This window comes from Ptychodera flava, chromosome 2 (genome assembly GCF_041260155.1).
Source record: "Ptychodera flava strain L36383 chromosome 2, AS_Pfla_20210202, whole genome shotgun sequence".
In the NCBI taxonomy this organism is placed as follows: Eukaryota; Metazoa; Hemichordata; class Enteropneusta; family Ptychoderidae; genus Ptychodera; species Ptychodera flava.
This window is the reverse complement of record NC_091929.1, coordinates 4,083,021-4,105,044: the sequence shown is the minus strand read 5'-3', so window position 1 is coordinate 4,105,044 and position 22,024 is coordinate 4,083,021. Positions and strand designations below refer to the sequence as shown.

Below are 22,024 nucleotides of genomic sequence, written 5' to 3'. Positions count from 1 at the left end.
ACGTTGGATGAAATGGGTACCATGAAGTGGGATAGAATGGTTAGTACTCGCTTTTTATTTCTTTTTTACTTCGAAAATGACCGTTACAGGTCACGCACGGTGAAGACGACCTGCATTAAAATACCCCAAAGTCAGTATGTGCATTGATTTGTCCTCACTACAGATTTCTTTATTCTTCCATTTTCACAATTTAAAACACATTGTAAAGATTAATCACCTGAAAGACAGTCTATTATAGCGAGTGCAGCGAGAGCGGCCGAAGGCCGCTCGCGAAGCGAGCATTAAGACTTATGCGTGTACAAGAAATTTAGAATGGAATCTCTATATACCTACGAGTTTGAAAAGAGAGCACAGTTCCATGGAGGCGGCCATTTTGAATACTTTACACGGATTGCGTGAAATTAAAGATATCATCTACCACAAAACTACTCGACAATGTGTATTGCCGACAAAAGAATCTCTCTGTTCCAAAGAAAGTGTGAAATTTGTTTCAAAATGGCTATTTTCGATCACTTTTGAAGGCCCGGATCTGGCACAAGACCACTAATTCATTTCCCATAGGCCACCACAGTAGCGTTGAGCTCGATTTTCCTATTTTAAAACATTCAGCGGCACGAATCCTCTTAACAGGTGTTAGGTCAATGTCAGCTTAACTACTCATTAATTTTTCGTGTGGGCAAGTCCACGGAAATTTTGAGATAGCGATGAAAATAGCGCCCTCAGTGGTGTTTTTGACAAATTTCAGGCTTATTGTTATGATTTCTATTAGCCCTAGAACACCTCATATTACCACCAAATGCTTCAGCCATTATTCACAACAGTCTGCATTTTGATTCAGGCAGAAAAATATCTTTACAAAAATTCTTGACCTTACAGTTCAAACTAAACAAGCATCCATGCAGATATCAAAACTTCAAGGTCTGCACTATTTTTCTTCCGAACTATCTTCGTGGGTAACGAACCCGGAAGTGAATTAGTGATCTTGTGCCAATATAGTGAACCTTAAATTGACAAAAGTGCACAATTTTAACACCAATCAAAGTACTGGTGGATATGACTCAAATACTAAAATAAAAGAAAATTTAACCTTACACTTCAATTGCTACACCTGCCTCAAGACATACATTCATCGGCCCTATGGCAGCAATTTGTGTCACCTCTGTACCAAGCCATATGACAGCATACTAGACACATATGACATAAAAACACATTCCTGGCAAACAAATTTTGTGTCCCAAACACTCATATCAGAATACTTTTACAATTGCTTAGTTGTGTTCTTCCCAAAAAAGATAATGATTTCACGAATAGTATCTCTCCCCGAAATTAAACCCCGGTTTCAGGGGCCAGGCCTATTTTCATCGACTTTTTACGGAAATTTTGAATAATAAATTTCTCTGTAGAAAACCGCTATGAATGGATTTGCACGAATTTTTGATATAAAAGAAAGAAATTGTATGTCTAAACAATAAAAGTACTGGTTTGACAAATTAAGTTGAATTAGGGGAGAAATTGACAAAAAGCTATGCCATACCCCTATTCCTGACTGAGTCCAATATGGCCGCCAGCAGGGATTTGGCCCCCCAAGTATATCAAAATTAGTGTCTGAGCTGGTTTCCACATACCTTTATATTTCCAAGTATTGTTCGGAGTAATAGAAAGTGCAAAAGGTTGTTATTTTTCAGCATAGGACATCATACGTACTGAAATATGTCCCCCTATAGGGCTTCCTATGGGCCGTCAATTAGGCACAAGACCACTAATTCATTTCCCATAGGCCACCACAGTAGCGTTGAGCTCGATTTTCCTATTTTAAAACATTCAGCGGCACGAATCCTCTTAACAGGTGTTAGGTCAATGTCAGCTTAACTACTCATTAATTTTTCGTGTGGGCAAGTCCACGGAAATTTTGAGATAGCGATGAAAATAGCGCCCTCAGTGGTGTTTTTGACAAATTTCAGGCTTATTGTTATGATTTCTATTAGCCCTAGAACACCTCATATTACCACCAAATGCTTCAGCCATTATTCACAACAGTCTGCATTTGATTCAGGCAGAAAAATATCTTTACAAAAAATTCTTGACCTTACAGTTCAAACTAAACAAGCATCCATGCAGATATCAAAACTTCAAGGTCTGCACTATTTTTCTTCCGAACTATCTTCGTGGGTAACGAACCCGGAAGTGAATTAGTGATCTTGTGCCAATATAGTGAACCTTAAATTGACAAAAGTGCACAATTTTAACACCAATCAAAGTACTGGTGGATATGACTCAAATACTAAAATAAAAGAAAATTTAACCTTACACTTCAATTGCTACACCTGCCTCAAGACATACATTCATCGGCCCTATGGCAGCAATTTGTGTCACCTCTGTACCAAGCCATATGACACCATATGACATAAAAACACATTCCTGGCAAACAAATTTTGTGTCCCAAACACTCATATCAGAATACTTTTACAATTGCTTAGTTGTGTTCTTCCCAAAAAAGATAATGATTTCACGAATAGTATCTCTCCCCGAAATTAAACCCCGGTTTCAGGGGCCAGGCCTATTTTCATCGACTTTTTTACGGAAATTTTGAATAATAAATTTCTCTGTAGAAAACCGCTATGAATGGATTTGCACGAATTTTTGATATAAAAGAAAGAAATTGTATGTCTAAACAATAAAAGTACTGGTTTGACAAATTAAGTTGAATTAGGGGAGAAATTGACAAAAAGCTATGCCATACCCCTATTCCTGACTGAGTCCAATATGGCCGCCAGCAGGGATTTGGGCCCCCCAAGTATATCAAAATTAGTGTCTGAGCTGGTTTCCACATACCTTTATATTTCCAAGTATTGTTCGGAGTAATAGAAAGTGCAAAAGGTTGTTATTTTTCAGCATAGGACATCATACGTACTGAAATATGTCCCCCTATAGGGCTTCCTATGGGCCGTCAATTAGGCACAAGACCACTAATTCATTTCCCATAGGCCACCACAGTAGCGTTGAGCTCGATTTTCCTATTTTAAAACATTCAGCGGCACGAATCCTCTTAACAGGTGTTAGGTCAATGTCAGCTTAACTACTCATTAATTTTTCGTGTGGGCAAGTCCACGGAAATTTTGAGATAGCGATGAAAATAGCGCCCTCAGTGGTGTTTTTGACAAATTTCAGGCTTATTGTTATGATTTCTATTAGCCCTAGAACACCTCATATTACCACCAAATGCTTCAGCCATTATTCACAACAGTCTGCATTTTGATTCAGGCAGAAAAATATCTTTACAAAAATTCTTGACCTTAAAGTTCAAACTAAACAAGCATCCATGCAGATATCAAAACTCAAGGTCTGCACTATTTTTCTTCCGAACTATCTTCGTGGGTAACGAACCCGGAAGTGAATTAGTGATCTTGTGCCATCTGTCATCACTAGGCGCCGCCATTTTGAAACAAGCCTACTCTCGCGAGAACGAACGGTCAACTCACGCGAGAATTAAAAATAGTGTGCTAAGAGCTAGCTACCGACGGGAATATCAATAGTCCGTGGGCTGGAGGGGCCCACCGTGCACCCCCCCCCCCATAAACCTACTACATGGGTATTTTTTTGTTCTTTGGGATCTGCTGAACTAGAAAAAAGATGTTAACATTGGATATTTTGGGATGCACTACCTGTCTGCACTGGTTTTTGATTTGTATGTACCGCAAAAAATGGCGAAAAATGGGTAGGGGTAGGGGGTACTATATCCTCCCCTAAATTGAGTAAACTAGCATGAAATAGCACAAACCTTACATTTTTGGAAAGCTCAGATACTGCTCTTTCTAAGGAATACCAACTTGAGCAAAATTAATTTGTGTACATAGAATAGGACGACTTTAAAATGAATTTTTTTGACAATTTTGAAATTTTTACCCAAAATACCATGTAACAATTGTGATTTACTTTTTATTAAGCAAAATTTTCACAACTTTTTGTGTTTAAATTATTCATTCCGACATATTAAACAAGAAAAAAAGTGTTAACATCAGATATTTACTATAACACTACTTCTCTGGCGTCAATTTTGAATTGCGTGTATCTGTATGGGGTGTGCAAAAGCTAGGGGTAGGGGTACAACATTCTTTCCTTGATGAAGTAAACTGGCTTGAAATGCCATATACCTTATAGTTTTAGAAAGCTTAGATACTGGTCTTTCTAAAATGCATAAGTTTTTAGTAAAACAATATGACGTCATAGAATTGGATAACTTTAAAGCGATTTTTTCTGGTAATTCAGCAATTTTAACCGGAAGAAAATATGATAACTATTGTTTCCTCCAAATGAAGCAAATCAAACAGATTTATAGATGTTATTTACTAATTGCAATGTGCTGAAGAAAAAAATAAATGTCAAAATTGGGTATTTACAATTCATTATTGTCTCTACTCACTAAAATTGCAAGTTTTGCTACATTAATTGGTATATCGTGAATGGGCATTTTATTGTTATGCAATGAACTAATGCACAGCCTTAAAAAGAAAACTTTAAAAACGCACACACACAGTCATATTGCCATTTTCTCCTTAAAGTAAATAGATTGTTGATGACTGTCTATTTTTTATAATTTACTTTTTAAATATTTTTTTATAAAATAATTTTGATAAGACGTATTTGGAAAATTGTGTATGCCTCCTTGTCTTACTTACAAGCATTACTAACAAGCTATTAGGCCTTGGGCTAGAGGGGGCGTCTACGTGCACCTCCCCCCCCCCCCAAAAAAAAAAAAAAAACGCACAGGATAACAAACCTGTATTTTTCAGAAGCCTTGGGATCCCTAGAATAAGAAATAGGATTTTAACAGACAAAATATAGCTGTTACGGTCATGTTTTGAAGGGTACCGCAAAATCACGATTTTGTGATCCACATGGATTTTTGTCAAACCTGTCTTCATGTACGTCATCTGCTGAGCTTACTGTTTAACATAACCTGGCTTGTGGGGTATCTTTAGAAAGGTGATTAATTCTTCTTGAAAATGGTATATAGCAATATGCAATATCTTCTATAGTTTTCATGAAATAGGGCCATAATTTACCCAATACCCCAAAGTTAATGTCGCAAATTACTGTCAAAACTAATCTAAATTCTACCAATTATTTACCTAGACAAAATACAAAGGGCAATGCTGTGTATTAACTTTGTGTTATTTGCTACAAGTACATGTTAGAAACCTGAAATAAACTTTCGACAGAAAAAAATATTGGGATCCTGTAGCTGTAACAGTCACATTTTGAAGGGTTCCGCAAAATCACAGTATTACTGAATCACATTCATTTTTCTTAAACCCGTCTTCTTGTAAGTCTTCTGCTGAGCTTATTTTGAATATAACGAGGCATATGTGGTATCATATGAAAGTCAATTTACTTTTCTTTAAAATGATATATTGTAATATGCAATATTTTCTATAGTTTTCATGAAATGAGACCAAAACTTACCCCATACCCCAAAGTTTTATGTCGCAAGTTACAGTCAAAACTAATGTCAAATTCTACCAATTATTTTCCTAGACACTTTACAAAAGGCAATGGTTTGTATAAAATATATTTAATTTGGTACAGGGACATGTCAAAAATATGAGTTAGACTTTTAACAGACAAAATATTGGGATTGAATGACTGTTACTTGCATGTTTTGAAGGTTATAGTGAAGTCAGGGTATTACCGACTCGCATATGTTTTTGTTAAATGTGTCGTCTTGTAAGTCATCTGCTGAGCTTACTTTTTACCATAACCTAGCTTATGGGCTGCCATTAGTAAGACAATTTATTTGGCTTTAAGATGACATATTGTAATGTACAATATCATCTACAGTTTTCATGAAATAGGACCAAACCTTACCCCATACCCCAAAGTTTTATGTCGTAAATTACTGTCAAAACTAATCTTAAATTCTACCAATTATTTACCTAGACATTATACAAAAGGCAATAATTTGTATCAAATTGTTTTATTTGATACAGGTACATTTAAGAAACTTGAAATAAACTTTTAACACAAAAATATCCTGATGTTGTAGCTGTAACAGTCATATTTTGAATGTTACTGCAAAATCACAGTATTGCCAACTCGTACACTTTCGTTAAACCTGTCTTCTTGTAAGTCGCCTACTGAGCTTAAATTTTAACATAACGTGGCAAGTTGGGCATCATTAGAAATTTAATTTACTCTTCTTTAAAATAATATATTGCAATATGCAATATCTTTTACAGTTTTCATGAAATAGGACCACAACTTACCCCACACACCAAAGTTTTATGTTCCAAATTACAGTCAAAACTAATCTCAAATTCTGCCAACTATTAACCGGGACATAATACAAAGGGCAATGATTTGTATTAAATTTAGTTTATTTGCTACATGTTCATGTTAGAAACTTGAAACGAACTTTTAACAGAAAAATATTGTGATGCTGTAGCTGTAACAGTAATATTTTGAAGGGTACCACAAAATCATGGTATTGCCAACTCGCATACGTTTTTGTTTAACCTGTCTTATTGTAAGTCATCTGCTGAGCTTATTTTTTAACGTAAGTTGGGGTATCATTCAAAAGGTTTTTTTTCTTTGATATAACATATTGTAATATACAATATCTTCTTTAGTGTTCAGGAAATAAGACCAAAACTTACCCCATACCCCTAAGTTAATATTGCAAATTACTGTCACTACTGATTTCAAATTCTACCAAACTTTTACCTAGACATATTACAAAAGACAATGATTTGTATGAATTCTGTTTTATTTGCTACAGAGACATGTCACAAATATGAGATAGACTTTTAACAGACAAAATACTGGGACTGAACGGTTGCTGCTGTCATGTTTTGAATGGTACCGTAAAGTCACAGTCTTGCCCACTCGTATGTGTTTTTGTTAAATGTGTCATCTTGTAAGTCATCTCCTGAGCTTACTTTTTACTCTAACCTATCTTATGGGCTATCATTGGAAAGACAAGTTTTGCCAAAAAGCGACGGACATATTGTAGTTTGCAATATCTTCAATAGCTTTCATGAAATAGGACCAAAACTTACCCCATATCCAAAATTCGCAAAGTTTTAGAATAGATGTAGTTTGCAAATCAAACTAAGGGCTGGGGTGATGAGATTTTTGCTATTTCATTACAACTTAAGATTATAATGCACTTTATGATATGCTAAAATAAGAGTGATATAATCTTTGTAATAATACCCTACAATCTGGGTTATGGACAAAAGAAAGGTTGGCAGATAAATTTCATGGAAACCTGTTTATTAAAATTTCACGGGTTTCAGCAACATATCCTGCTATCTTTCAAACCATGATGCTAACAGCTATTAAATCACAATAATTATCCTGTTAATGGTATCTTTCATAGTTGGAAATGTCTCTGTAACAAATAAAATAGGTTTCATACAAAGTTTGTCTTTTTTTATAGAATTTCTCAAAATTAAATGCTAGTTTTGACAGTAATTTACGACATAAAACTTTGGGGTATGGGGTAAGGTTTGGTCCTATTTCATGAAAACTATAGAAGATATTGTATATTACAATATGTCATTTTAAAGCCAAAATAAATTGTCTTTCTAATGGCAGCCCATAAGCTAGGTTATGGTAAAAAGTAAGCTCAGCAGATGACTTACCAGACGACACATTTAACAAAAACATATGCGAGTTGGTAATACTCTGACTTCACGGTACCCTTCAAAACATGCAAGTAACAGTCATTCAATCCCAATATTTTGTCTGTTAAAAGTCTAACTCATATTTTTGACATGTCCCTGTACCAAATTAAATATATTTTATACAAACCATTGCCTTTTGTAAAGTGTCTAGGAAAATAATTGGTAGAATTTGACATTAGTTTTGACTGTAACTTGCGACATAAAACTTTGGGGTATGGGGTAAGTTTTGGTCTCATTTCATGAAAACTATAGAAAATATTGCATATTACAATATATCATTTTAAAGAAAAGTAAATTGACTTTCATATGATACCATATATGCCTCTTTATGTTCAAAATAAGCTCAGCAGAAGACTTACAAGAAGACGGGTTTAAGAAAAATGAATGTGATTCAGTAATACTGTGATTTTGCGGAACCCTTCAAAATGTGACTGTTACAGCTACAGGATCCCAATATTTTTTTCTGTCGAAAGTTTATTTCAGGTTTCTAACATGTACTTGTAGCAAATAACACAAAGTTAATACACAGAATTGCCCTTTGTAATATGTCTAGGTAAATAATTGGTAGAATTTAGATTAGTTTTGACAGTAATTTGCGACATTAACTTTGGGGTATTGGGTAAATTATGGCCCTATTTCATGAAAACTATAGAAGATATTGCATATTGCTATATACCATTTTCAAGAAGAATTAATCACCTTTCTAAAGATACCCCACAAGCCAGGTTATGTTAAACAGTAAGCTCAGCATATGACGACAAGAAGACAGGTTTGACAAAAATCCATGTGGATCACAAAATCGTGATTTTGCGGTACCCTTCAAAACATGACCGTAACAGCTATATTTTGTCTGTTAAAATCCTATTTCTTATTCTAGGGATCCCAAGGCTTCTGAAAAATACATGTTTGTTATCCTGTGCGGTTTGGGGGGAGGTGCACGTATACGCCCCCTCTAGCCCAATGCCTAATAGCTTGTTAGCAATGCTTGCTGTATAAGTAAGACAAGGAGGCATACACAATTTTCCAAAAACGTCTTATCAAAATTATTTTATAAAAAAATATTTAAAAGTAAATTATAAAAATAGACAGTCATCAACAATCTATTTACTTTAAGGAGAAAATGGCAATATGACTGTGTGTGTGCGTTTTAAAGTCTTCTTTTTAAGGCTGTGCATTAGTTCATTGCATAACAATAAAATGCCCATTCACGATATACCATTAATGTAGCAAAACTTGCAATTTTAGTGAGTAGAGACAATAATGAATTTTAAATACCCAATTTGACATTTATTTTCTTCTTCAGCACATTGCAATTAGTAAATAACATCTATAAATCTGTTTGATTTGCTTCATTGGAGGAAACAATAGTTATCATATTTTCTTCCGGTTAAAATTGCTGAATTACCAGAAAAAATCGATTTAAAGGTATCCAATTCTATGACGTCATATTTTTTTACTAAAACTTATGCATTTTAGAAAGACCAGTATCTAAGCTTTCTAAAACTATAAGGTATATGGCATTTCAAGCCAGTTTACTTCATCAAGGAAAGAATGTTGTACCCCTACCCCTAGCTTTTGCACACCCCATACAGATACACGCAATTCAAATTGACGCCAGAGAAGTAGTGTATAGTTAAATATCTGATGTTAACACTTTTTTCTTGTTCAATATGTCGGAATGAATATTTAAACACAAAAAGTTGTGAAAATTTTGCTTAATAAAAGTAAATCACAATTGTTACATGGTATTTTGGGTAAAAAATTTCAAAATTGTCAAAAAATTCATTTTAAAGTCGTCCTATTCTATGTACACAAATTAATTTTGCTCAAGTTGGTATTCCTTAGAAAGAGCAGTATCTGAGCTTTCCAAAAATGTAAGGTTTGTGCTATTTCATGCTAGTTTACTCATTTAGGGGAGGATATAGTACCCCCTACCCCTACCATTTTTCGCCATTTTTTGCGGTACATACAAATCAAAAACCAGTGCAGACAGGTAGTGCATCCCAAAAATATCCAATGTTAACATCTTTTTTCTAGTTCAGCAGATCCCAAAGAACAAAAAAATACCCATGTAGTAGGTTTATGGGGGGGGGGGTGCACGGTGGGCCCCTCCAGCCCACGGACTACAAGTACGTGTATGTTTTACATAAGACTGCCTCTGTTCCCGCCCCTGTTATAATAAACTGATTGGAATCATATAATTTACCAGTTTTAAATAATTTTCGTTAGTGAACTTGGCATTTCCGAGTTAAATTGCTCTAAATGTTATTCTAGAAAACAATTGACAACAATTCAACCTCAACGAGTCAATGGCTAATTTATGAATCATGCATCAAACACAGAAATTAGCATGCTATTGCCTGAAAACATCAATGACGATATACTACGCTGCGCTCGCTCTCAGGTCAGACCTGTTACATATTACCTAAAATATGTTGTCGGAGAGCATTTCCGCCGGAGATAGATGTGCTACATGTTTACTTGGCGTTTTGAGCTTTCGAGGGCGCTGTGAGCGCCACCATGATTGGTGCAAAGTAAAGCTATAGTGACGTCACACTTTTGTTCTATCTGCAAATAGAACGCAACAATACCACAGCCAGCAAAGTTGTTCGAATCATTTGCGAAGTGTCAGCGCTGCACAAAAAAAACCTTTTAAACTGAGCGATAAATCTTGTAATTTCTACAGAAAACGTCAAAAATGGGTAACAGAGTTTCAAGGAAATCTAACATCTTCGAGACAATTGTATTGCAAAGGTGAGTTAACGAGTGAATTGGTCTCTATAAAACAGAGTGAATTGGTCTCTATAAAACAGAGTAACTGCATCTTATCTGCAGTAGCAATATATGCACAGCGGAAATAATGCTTTGTACATAACAACAGAACAACAAGCACTAGTCTTTCTGACTTCGTGAAGTGTTTTTAAACTCCTGTCTGCAAAGTTCATTCTTTAAATAGCTAGAATGCTAGTATACACAGCATTCAGTCATTTTTATCTGGCATTTACATCTCTCTGATCGGTACTGCTGAAGCCACTGCATGGTCAGGTGGAAACGATACAAGTTTTATCAGCCTGATATAAATTTAACATAGCGCTCTACGATACCGTTTCAATTCTAATTTATTGCAATATGATAGAGACGTGTGTTGGGGAATTCGTCCGTCGTTTTCATGTCGTTCAAGGGGTGCTCTGAAAGACTGACACATGAAAATAAAATTGTTCCAAATTGAAGAAAGAGAATACACGCACGTCCCTTCGTATGATTTCTCTAGGCGTTGCGAAATGTATACGTTGCTACCATTGCGTGCAGCAAATCGATTGTGACTTGAGAGTACATGTAGATGGGTAAATAGTAGTATGGTGTGTATCTGGATGTTATATTTTATAAATTAATCTATATATATATTCTTGAATTCTTGATATATTATCTTTTAGAGACGAAGAGGAGAAGTACGCAGAATTGCTACAGAAGTGGGAAGCTGTGCAAGATCATCTTGTTGCAATGGAGGAGAGGATGAGAAAAAGAGCAAGAAGAAGAGGTTCTTTTTTAAAAAGAAGGCGAAAAAAGAAATCCAACGCCAGCAGCAATTTCTTGACGCTCTCTGGAACATCAGAGATGCAGTGGTCGGCGAGATGAAAGAAAAACCGCTTGGTGGCGTATGAAGCAATACAAAGCCAGGAGACAATGGAGCAGATAGAACGCGATAGAAAGATATTAGAAGACGCACAAGAAAGTCTCAAGGAGAAAATTGAGAACATTGAAAAGAATGAAGCGGCTGAGAGTTGCAAGGAATGGATCAAGGAAGGAAAAGCTTGCCAGGGTGAGGATCACGTCATCGAACGTGAGATGGCCGAACGATGGGAGAAAATCACTCAGAGTAGGATGCGCAGTGCACAGAAAAAGGAAGAGAGAGCTGCCATCCAAAAGGATAGGTCATTCGAAGATTACTTTCGCTAAACTAAAAGCCATGGCCAAGATCGAGTGAGAGGGAAACTTTACACAGACTCCGTGTTGCAATTGCATAATGATTGCAACTTTTCACAACAAGAACTTCGCAATTCAAGTTTATGAAGGGAATACGTTCAAGCGTTCCCCTCTCAAAAACAAAATCTCCAAAGGGAAGTTTTGTTTCCAAGTTGTTCGACGTTTGTGAAACTTCACAGGGTTCAAGATTCTTTAAATCGTTATAACGAAAACGTTACAAAACACGGCACGGGCGGTGTCGGTTTCCGAGAAAAAACTGACAAAATTGTCAGCGACTGTGTGGACATAAAATTATTTCAAACCATTTATATTTTACTTAGACACCATTGTTGGAAATATGGGAAAATAGAGACGCAGAGACTGCGTGATAAAAAATATAGTAATTTAAGATAGCAGAGAATTTTAAGAAACTTTTCACTGATATTTTTATTCATTGACCATGATGAAATTCCTTATGTCAAGCAGTTCAATTCTTTGATATTCGTTCTGTTGTTTAATCTTTTAGTTATAATTCTTTTCTTCTCGTGTTCTCATTTGTGTTAATAAACGGTAATCGCAAACGAATATTGCATCTGGTTATATTTTTTGTAAACATCTATGTGCCCATCACGGTTAGAATTAGTCCACCATCCTCAATTCAGCCATAATGATATTTATGACGCAGAAAAACGATGATAAGTATAAAATCTAAAATCTCAGGTTTCAATTTGATGAATCGATAACGGATTAAATCAACTGATAACGTAGACAAGTCAACAAATACCGCATGAAAACAACCAATAACGTATCAATTAAATGATAACGTATCTGATCAAGCGATTTATGGGGAGCGATAGATCGATCAATTTATAGATAAATAGATAGATGAATAGATAGATAGATAGATAGATCGCTCACTCACTCAATCGATAGATCGATCGATAGCTCTATCGATCGATCAATTTATCGATTTATAAATTGCTGGGTAGAGGGATAGACATAACGATGAATCTATCAATTCGATACACTGCTAGGTCACATGATAGATCACATTGTCTAATACTTAATTTCTTTTTCTTCTGTTTATCTTTTCAGTTTAGCGTAAATTGTTACAAATTTCTGCAGCATATCAATGGTGTTTCGACTGTTTTCATGGTAGTACGGACGACTAAGTTGATCTAAATGTTGTTAAACTACTGGAATAGGTTTGGGAAGTTGTTTCTAGTTTTGCTATAGTAGCTATACAGTTCAGTTGTATTGTGGGTAAATTCAAAGAGATAGTATAGGTACTGATAAAACAACGGCAGGGTAATAAGCGGCTGTTGGTTTACACAGAGAACTCTACCGAGAAAGACAACTATGGCCTTGGGAATATAGCCACAGAAAGTGCTAATAACAGCTAGGTAGTGCTGAACACCTGTGAGCAGAACGGCGCAATACGTGTTTTATTTCTGCGCGCACATCCTTTACAAATATGTGGGCCTGTGATAGTTGGGGGGGGGGGGCTTGAAAAATTTTGATCACATAGAGGGGGTATTTGAAATTTTTTTAGGGTATTGAGGGGTATCTGACAAAAATAAGATTTCAATCGCGATTCCTCCAGCTCCCCCCTCAAATCCTTATCTGTGAACGCAGCCTAGATATGATTGTCACAAAAATGTTTGCTTTTTTAACAATCTAATGGGACCAGCTTCAAATCGAAAGTCCTTTTTTTGCCTTTGGGACTGTTTTTTGGCTCTAACAGATCAATTACAATGCCGCAATCACCGACAGCCAACATCGCAAATTTCGTACACATATTGGATACGTCCCTGATAGAAATATCTGCGTATTATAAAAAACCAAAAATGTCAATGATGTATTCGTACAATTGACGACTTTTCATGTCGTCGAAATCTCCATCGGGTGTATTTGAAAAAGGTAAGCATATCAGTGATTAATTGATTAATATACTGGAACCTAACTTAAATGTATGGGTGAACTCTGGTAAGCGCTTTTTTTCTATCAGCACTATACTATGTACGACTACTCAATAATTTTGCGATGTCTCCGTAATCACAAGATGTGACTTGACGTGAATCGCGACAGAAAGGATAAAAAAAAGAAAAGGCAATATGTTGTCAACAAAATCTGTTGACGTATCTTGCTTACAGGAGTAACTTGCAAAATGATTTTAGAGAATTCAATTGAACAATGAATCCAGATTTACCTGTAATTCAGTGTGCCAAGATAAGAGTTACATTGTTAAGACTTATTGTCATTTTGATATATTACTGACTCATTTATGTTCAGTTAGTTTCCGTTTATTAATACTTTATTAGTTGATTCATATTGTATTGGTTGACTTGATGCATTATCAGATGATTTGAATCTTTGTTTTTTGACTTTGCTACGTTAACCTTATTGGTTGATTTGATACGCTATCGATCTTTCTATATATCTATCCGTCGATCGATCTATCCATCCATCGATAGACACACACATGTGTATATATATATATATATATATATATATATATATATATATATATATATATATTATATATATATATATATACACATACATACATGTGTACACACACACACACACTCACACACACACACACACACACACATATATATATATATATATATATATATATATATCGTTCTATCAATTGATCAATTCATTCAATACATAGAAAGGTCTATCGATCGATAGATCAAATGCATCGACCGATCAAGAGGTCGAGCTATCGATTAATCAATCGATTGATCTAGCGATCGGGTATAGATCTATCCCCATGAATCTATTCCGTGAATCACTTGATCCAATACGTTATCAGTTGATTTGATACGTCATCGGTAAATTGTTGATACGTTATCGATAAGGAGAAATTACTGCGTCATCGGTTAGAAAGAATTACTGCGTTATCGGTTCGTAACTACGTTATCGGTTGATTTGATTCGTTATCGGTAAATATTTACTGCGTTATCGGGTGTGATAAGTCATCGGTTAGTCACTACATTATCGGTTGTAACCATAACTTTGACGCGGAGTACAATAACTTTAGGTGTTATCGGGCGCTATTGACCTTTGACCTCAAAACACCTCTTCGTCAACGCGCGGGGAAAAAGAAAATATTATTTTAAATTTTAACAAAAGTATTCTTCTAAAAACTCAATAGTTCATGAAATTCCTAGTGGTCAATCCAAAACCTGTCAATCAGAGTGAAATTATGCTGCTGACCTACAATTTCTATCACGTGCACTGGGCAGCGCGGGTTGAAATTTCGTTCGCGGACGCGCTGAACACGTTCTCAGTCTGTTCGCGATTGATCGCTCAGTGCAGTGCGCGACGGACATCCCTAAAACGCTAGCTTTCTTTTTTAACTTTTTCCTTGTAAAATTGGGCTAAAAAGTTGTGCAATAATAAGGTTATTATTTATGTCCTCGAACATCGTACGCTTCGGTATTGTCCTTGATGATCAGACATAAATCCCGGTATTTTGTGAATAACCTTATATTATCGATTGTCTACGTATTTTTGAAGATTTCAAGTTGATGACTAAGTTTGAAATAAGAAAATTAAACTTAACACGAGTTTTAAAAATCGTCAAAGTCTGGGTGGGGAATCATTTTCGTTTCTTTTATTTCTATGGATTATGAAGATAGACGTTTTTGAGACGGCATTATGAAGATACGGTTTGCCTGTTTTGAGGGAAATTTACCGAAAGGAAATATGTAATAGGTATGACTCTCTACAGAAAACTCAATTTAGGGTTGGACAGCTCATTTACAGAAGCAACATGACTGTTGTGTACTCACCATGAATCAGTCTCCACAAATAATTCCTTCTTTTGAAGAAAGTGGAAGAGAATAGCAAGTCTTGAAATTGGAATCATGGACAGTACCTCATTTTAAATAGCAACATGCCTGTTGTGTATTCACCATGGATCAATCTCCACAAATAGTTTTCTTCTTTTGATGAAAGTGAAAGTGAATAAAAAGCCTTGAAATTTGGAATCACAGAGACAGGGAGTTGTAAAATATTCCGCCGACACGTATCAGAGCTAATGTTTGGTGAACTTTGATGAGATATTTGTAAATAGCACCTTTCTTGATCTTGTAAGGTGGGTATTGGATGTTTTTAGAATGTGAAGTTCATAATGTCAGTTATGTATTGATGTCCTGCGGTAGGATGTCATAGTGTTTTACATTGTGGTGGAATTGCCTTCAAAACATCATTGTAAATGAGTTTAGCTATGCGATGAGAATGGATATCAATCTTAAAATAGATGTCTGTATCGATCCACTATGTTTTTGCTGATGATCAATTAAATTGTCAAGCTTTGTGATGAAATAATCTATTTTTAATGTCTCTCTCGTGTCGGGGTGTGAATGATTTCATTCTTATAAAGAAAGGGCTCTAGAAACTTTGTTTACTAACTTACAAAAGTGATTGCCGGCAAGTCAATAAGTCATTATGAGTTTTGGGGAGGCAAATGAAAGGGGTATCAATTTCAAGAGCAAGAAGATTTTTTGAGTGACACAAGCTTTGAACTTGATGGTTGAAATAATAATCAACTAAACGGAAAATAGGATGGCCACAGTCGGAATAGGTATCTTTGAACGAACTGGAGACGAAATGACTTGGTACAAGACGGTAAATGAACGAGTCCTTGGCCACCTTTATGGACAGTAAGCAATAATTTTCTACGGGATCCAATGTTTTCCGTGCCCAAAGAAATCAATGAGGCAAGACTTAACATAGGCGACTGTGTTAGTCCAATGTTTTCCGTGCCCAAAGAAATCAATGAGGCAAGACTTAACATAGGCGACTGTGTTAGTATGAGGGCAAAGTGAGGAACATATGGTAGTAGTTTTTCAAACATCTTTATTTCACACAGGTCCCTACATACTAAAACTGTAAAGGAAACTTTTATATTGCCAGGAACCAAAAGAAATATAAGATAAACACAAATAAAAGAAAATCACTTTAAAGTGATGGTCAGCATTGAACAGAAAATGTCATGAATGACAAAATTAAATATCAACAAGAAAAATATATCCTAAACCCATCACCTAATAATTCAAAAAGGTGACACAACCTAGCGATGCACAAAAGCAGGGACGTTTCTTACATGTGAAAATTGAGCTGACCTTCATGAGTGTCACAAAGAATATCATCAAAAGCCTAAATAATATTAAAAGAATATAATTTTCATTGAGACGAGGATACTCAAATTCAATACTCAATCTGGAGAAAAATCTTGTTTTTAAATATGTCTAAAGGATCAACAGGACCCTGGTTCCTAAACACATTTCTTCTTGCTAAATGAATACACAACTTAGCCATTGTAGAAATGTAAACAAAGAGAGACATTGCACGTCTATGAATAAATACAGAGTTTTTAACAGGAGGATTAATGAAAAACCATGCAAAGTTTACAGCTTGCCCAGGTAAAACTAAACGAGACGTTATAGTGGAAATAACACCTAGATCATTGGACACTCAAGGAAAGTATGTAAAAGAGAATCAATGTCATTACAGAGAGAACAGTTGGCATCTGAACGAAAACCAGCACGGAACAAAAAAGAACTAGTTTGATAGGCTCCGTGCATAATGTGCCATTGTAAATTTCCTTCTTTCTTTATGATGGGATCACAATAACATGAAGCAAAGTTTGGTTCGATGGAATATGGAATACTCAAAATGTCCCTCCAGATGGTGTCTAATCTGTCTGGTAAACAAGCATAATGATGAACCAATATCAAGTACTTGTAAATGCACCTTTTTCTATTTTACACAGAAATAATTGTGCTCTGTAGAATGTTGCAGCTGAAAAGAATACAGAGTATCTGGCTCATAGTTTGAATTGTTGTTACAAAAATGATTTTCAATGACGGATTTCAAACGAATAGGAATAGCCTTGTAAATATATTGTAAGGACAAAGAAATTATACCCTGTGAATGAATCACATCTCTATCATACAAATCTGAAGAAGTTAACCAACGATTTTCCATAGTATTGAAAAGATCACCTATAGTTGTAACTTTAGCATTGACAAAGGCTGGTACAGTAAAAGGAGACTTATTAGCGGATTTGAAAAAGAGGGTCTTTTAGAATGTCAGAAACACTCAGTGGGATTCCTTTACGAATTTTGTCAACAGAATTCAATCAAATAATAAATCACGATGAAAAGCAGGAATAGCAGCATTACATAAATCAATGTCTGTTGTGAGAAGTAAGCGTTTGTCATAATTGAAACCACAAACTCTTCTAAAATACAAATTTGTGAAATAATACGATGGATGATGAAACTCCTGATACAAATACTTTTGAATATAACTAAGACGTGAAGAACTACAATGAGTTTTAAGATGAATAAGGCCTTGGCCACCTTGAATGAGAGGTAAGTACAGAGTTTCCGATGGTACCCAATGACGTCCTTGCTAGAAAAATCCTAGAAAAAGGGTTTTAAGGTAAGAAATTGTTTGATCATCGAGAGTTGTACAGGTCAATCTGTGAAGTAATTTTGATGCAATCAGCTGATTAATGACCACAAACACGACCTCTGTATGACATGCCAGGTGCAAAAGACGACCAAAATTTCACCTTGTTTTCAGTGATGTTCACTAAATCAGACCAATTTTTCTGACAATAATTTTTTGAATTACCAACGAACACACCGAGCAGTTTTAACCCTGCTGACTTCTATTTCACATTTAACGGCATGTCAATACGATTTCGCCAACAACCAGACCAGAGACCGTCAGATTTCTTTAGGTTAACTTTTGCATTAGACGCATTGTCATACAACTGAAGAGAGGACTTTAAGTTACTAAAATCTTCATTTCTAGTAATGAAAACTTCAACATCATCGGCATACGCAGAAAGGTACGTAGTACGACATGAAGTGGGTTGGAAGGTAACAAACTGCTTTTATTTCGTTTTTTACGTCGAAACAAGCGTTTCAGCTGAAGACGCCGTGCATTGAAATACAAAACAAATCATATGCATTGATTTGTCCTCACTACAGACTTCTTTATTCTTCCATTTTCACCATTTTAAACACATTGTAAAGATCAATCACTTGAAAGACAGTCTATTATACCCTAGAATATGTTGTCAGAGAGCATTTCCGTCGGAGATCAATGTGTTGCATGTTTACTTTTGCCGTTTTGAACTCCCGAGGGCGCTGTGAGCGCCACCATGATTGGTGCAAAGCAAAGCTATAGTGACGTCACACCTTTGTTCTATCTGCAAATAGAACGCAACAATACCACAGCCAGCAACGTTGTTCGAATCACTTGCGAAGTGTCAGCACTGCACAAAAAACTTTCAAACTAAGCGATAAATCTTGTAAATTCTACAGAAAACGTAAAAAATGGGTAACAGAGTTTCAAGGAAATCTAACATCTTCGAGACAATTGTATTGCAAAGGTGAGTTAACGAGTGAATTGGTCCTTATAAAACAGAGTAACTGCATCTTATCTGCAGTAGCAATATATGCACAGCTGAATAATGCTTTGTACATAACAACAGAACAACAAGCACTAGTCTTTCTGACTTCGTGAAGTGTTTTAAATTCCTGTCTGCAGAAGTTCATTCCTTAAATGAGCTAGATTTCTAGTATACCATACATTCAGTAATTTATCTAGCGTTTACATCTCTCTGATCCGAACCAACTGCATATAACATTCTTGATAAATTAATCTTTTTAGAGACGAAGAGGAGAAGTACGCAGAATTGCTACAGAAGTGGGAAGCTGTACAAGATCATCTTGTTGCAATGGAAGAGAGGATTGAGAAAAAGAGCAAGAAGAAGAGGTTCTTTTTTAAAAAGAAGGCGAAAAAAGAAATCCAACGCCAGCAGGAATTTCTTGACGCTCTCTGGAACATCAGAGATGCAGTGGTCGGCGAGATGAAGAAAAACCGCTTGGTGGCGTATGACGCAATACAAAACCAGGAGACAATGGAGCAGATAGAACGCGATAGAAAGATATTAGAAGACGCACAAGAAAGTCTCAAGGAGAAAATGGAGAAAATTGAAAAGACAGAAGCGGCTGAGAGATGCAAGGAATGGATCAAGGAAAGAAAAGCTTGCCAGGGTGAGGATGACGTCATCGAACGTGAGATGGCCGAACGAAGGGAGAAAATCACTCAGAGTAGGATGCGCAGTGCACAGAAAAGAGAAGAGAGAGCTGCCGTCCAAAAAGATAGGTCATTCGAAGATTACTTCGCTAAACTAAAAGCCATGGCCAAGATCGAGTGAGAGGAAACTTTACACAGACTCCGTGTTGCAATTGCATAATGATTGCAACTTTTCCCTTCAAGAACTTCGCAATTCAAGTTTAATATGAATGGAATACGTTCAAGCGTTCCCCTCTCAAAACAAAATCTCCAAGGGAAGTTTTGTTTCCAAGTTGTTCGACGTTTGTGAAACTGCACAGGGTTCACGTTTCTTTAAATCGTTATAATGAAAACGTTACAAAACACGGCACGGGCGGTGTCGGTTTCCAAGAAAAAAACTGACAAAATTATCAGCGGCTGTGTGGACATAGAATGATTTAAAATGAGTCATATTTGACTTAGACACCATTGTTGGAAATATGGGAAAAAAGCGACGCAGAGACTGCATGATAAAAATATAGTAATTTAAGATAGCAGAGAATTTTAAGAAATTTTTCACTGATATTTTTACTCATTGACCATGATGAAATTCCTTATGTCAAGCTCTTCAACTCTTTGATATTTATTCTGTTGTTTAATCTTTAAGTTATAATTATCTTCTTCTCGTGTTCTCATTTGTGTCAATAAACGGTAATCGAAAACGAATATTACCTCTGGTTATATTTTTTGTAAACATCTATGTGCCCATCACGGTTAGAATTACTCCACCATCCTCAATTCCGGCCATAATGCTATTCATGACGCAGAAAAACGATGATAAGTATCTCAGGTTTCAATTTGATTAATCGATAACGGATTAAATCAACTGATAATGTAGAAAAGTCAACAAATACCGCATCAAAACAACCAATAACGTATCAATTAACTGATAACGTATCTGATCAAGCGATTCATGGGGAGCGATAGATCGATCGATTTATAGATAGATAGATAGATAGATAGATAGATAGATAGATAGATAGATAGATAGATAGATAGATAGATAGATAGATCGCTCACTCACTCCATCGATAGATCGATCGATAGCTCTATCGATCGATAGCTCTATTGATCGATCAATTTATCGATTTATAAATTGCTGGGTAGAGGGATAGACATAAATTCATAGCCAACTTATTTTCAGCCATGTTATGTTTACATGTGCTGAGTGAAAAGTCGATGTCATGGCGAACATCAAAATTTGCATATAAGCCCTGTATATGTGTGAATAGGTCGTCAACCTTTGACGCGTCACAGTTGTCCACTACACTTGCTATACCGTTCTCCTAAGGGTCTGTGATCTGCAGGTATTGATGTCAAATGACAAGAAAATTCACTTCCTGGATAGAATCATGCAAAATAAATCTTTCATTGTCTAGATATAAATAAATATATCCTTTACAAAAAAAAACCCCTCTTCATTTATGCATGGGCTACCAGACCTTGTCACTGGGCTACCAACTTTAGAAAATGGTAGCCCCATGGGACTACCAGACGAAAAAGTTGATTTCGACCTGTATCAATTGGATACACTGCTAGGTCACATGATAGATCACATTGTCTAATACTGAATTTCTTTTTCTTCTGTTTATTTTTGTCAGTTTAGCGTAAATTGTCACAAATTTCTGCAGGAAATCAATGGTGTTTCGACTGTTTTCATGGTAGTACGAACGACTAAGTTGATCAAAATGTTGTTTAACTACTGGAATAAGTCTAGGAAGTTGTTTCTAGTTTTGCTATTGTAGCTATACAGTTCGGTTGTAGTTGGGTAAAATTCAAAGAGATGGTATAAGTACTGATAAAACAACGGCAGGGTAATAAGCGGTTGTTGGTTTACACAGAGAACTCTACCGAGAAAAAAAACTATGGCCTTGGGAATATTACCACAGAAAGTGCTAATAACAGCTAGGTAGTGTTGAACACCTGTGAGCAGAACGGCGCAATACGTGTTTATTATTTCTGCGCGCACATCCTTTACAAATATGTGGGCCTGTGATAGTTGGGGGGGGGGACTTGATGAATATTGATCATATAGAGGGGGTATTTGAAATTTTTTTTAGGGTATTGAGGGGTATCTGACAAAATAAGATTTCAATCGCGATTCCTCCAGCTCCCCCCCCCCAAATCGTTATCTGTGAACGCAGCCTAGATGTGATTGTCACAAAAGATATTTGCTTTTTTAACAATCTAATGGGACCAGCTTCAAATCGAAAGTCCTTTTT

General features: G+C 35.9%; 1 protein-coding gene across 1 annotated transcript; it reads left to right on the top strand.

The window, feature by feature from the left end:
• The first annotated feature begins 19,018 nt into the window (after positions 1–19,018).
• LOC139123850 (nucleolar protein 58-like) lies at positions 19,019–19,905 on the top strand. Its single transcript, XM_070690002.1, has 2 exons — positions 19,019–19,074; positions 19,356–19,905. The coding sequence occupies exons 1-2, from the start codon at positions 19,019–19,021 to the stop codon at positions 19,903–19,905; spliced, it is 606 nt and encodes a 201-aa protein (XP_070546103.1).
• Positions 19,906–22,024: the final 2,119 nt, after the last annotated feature.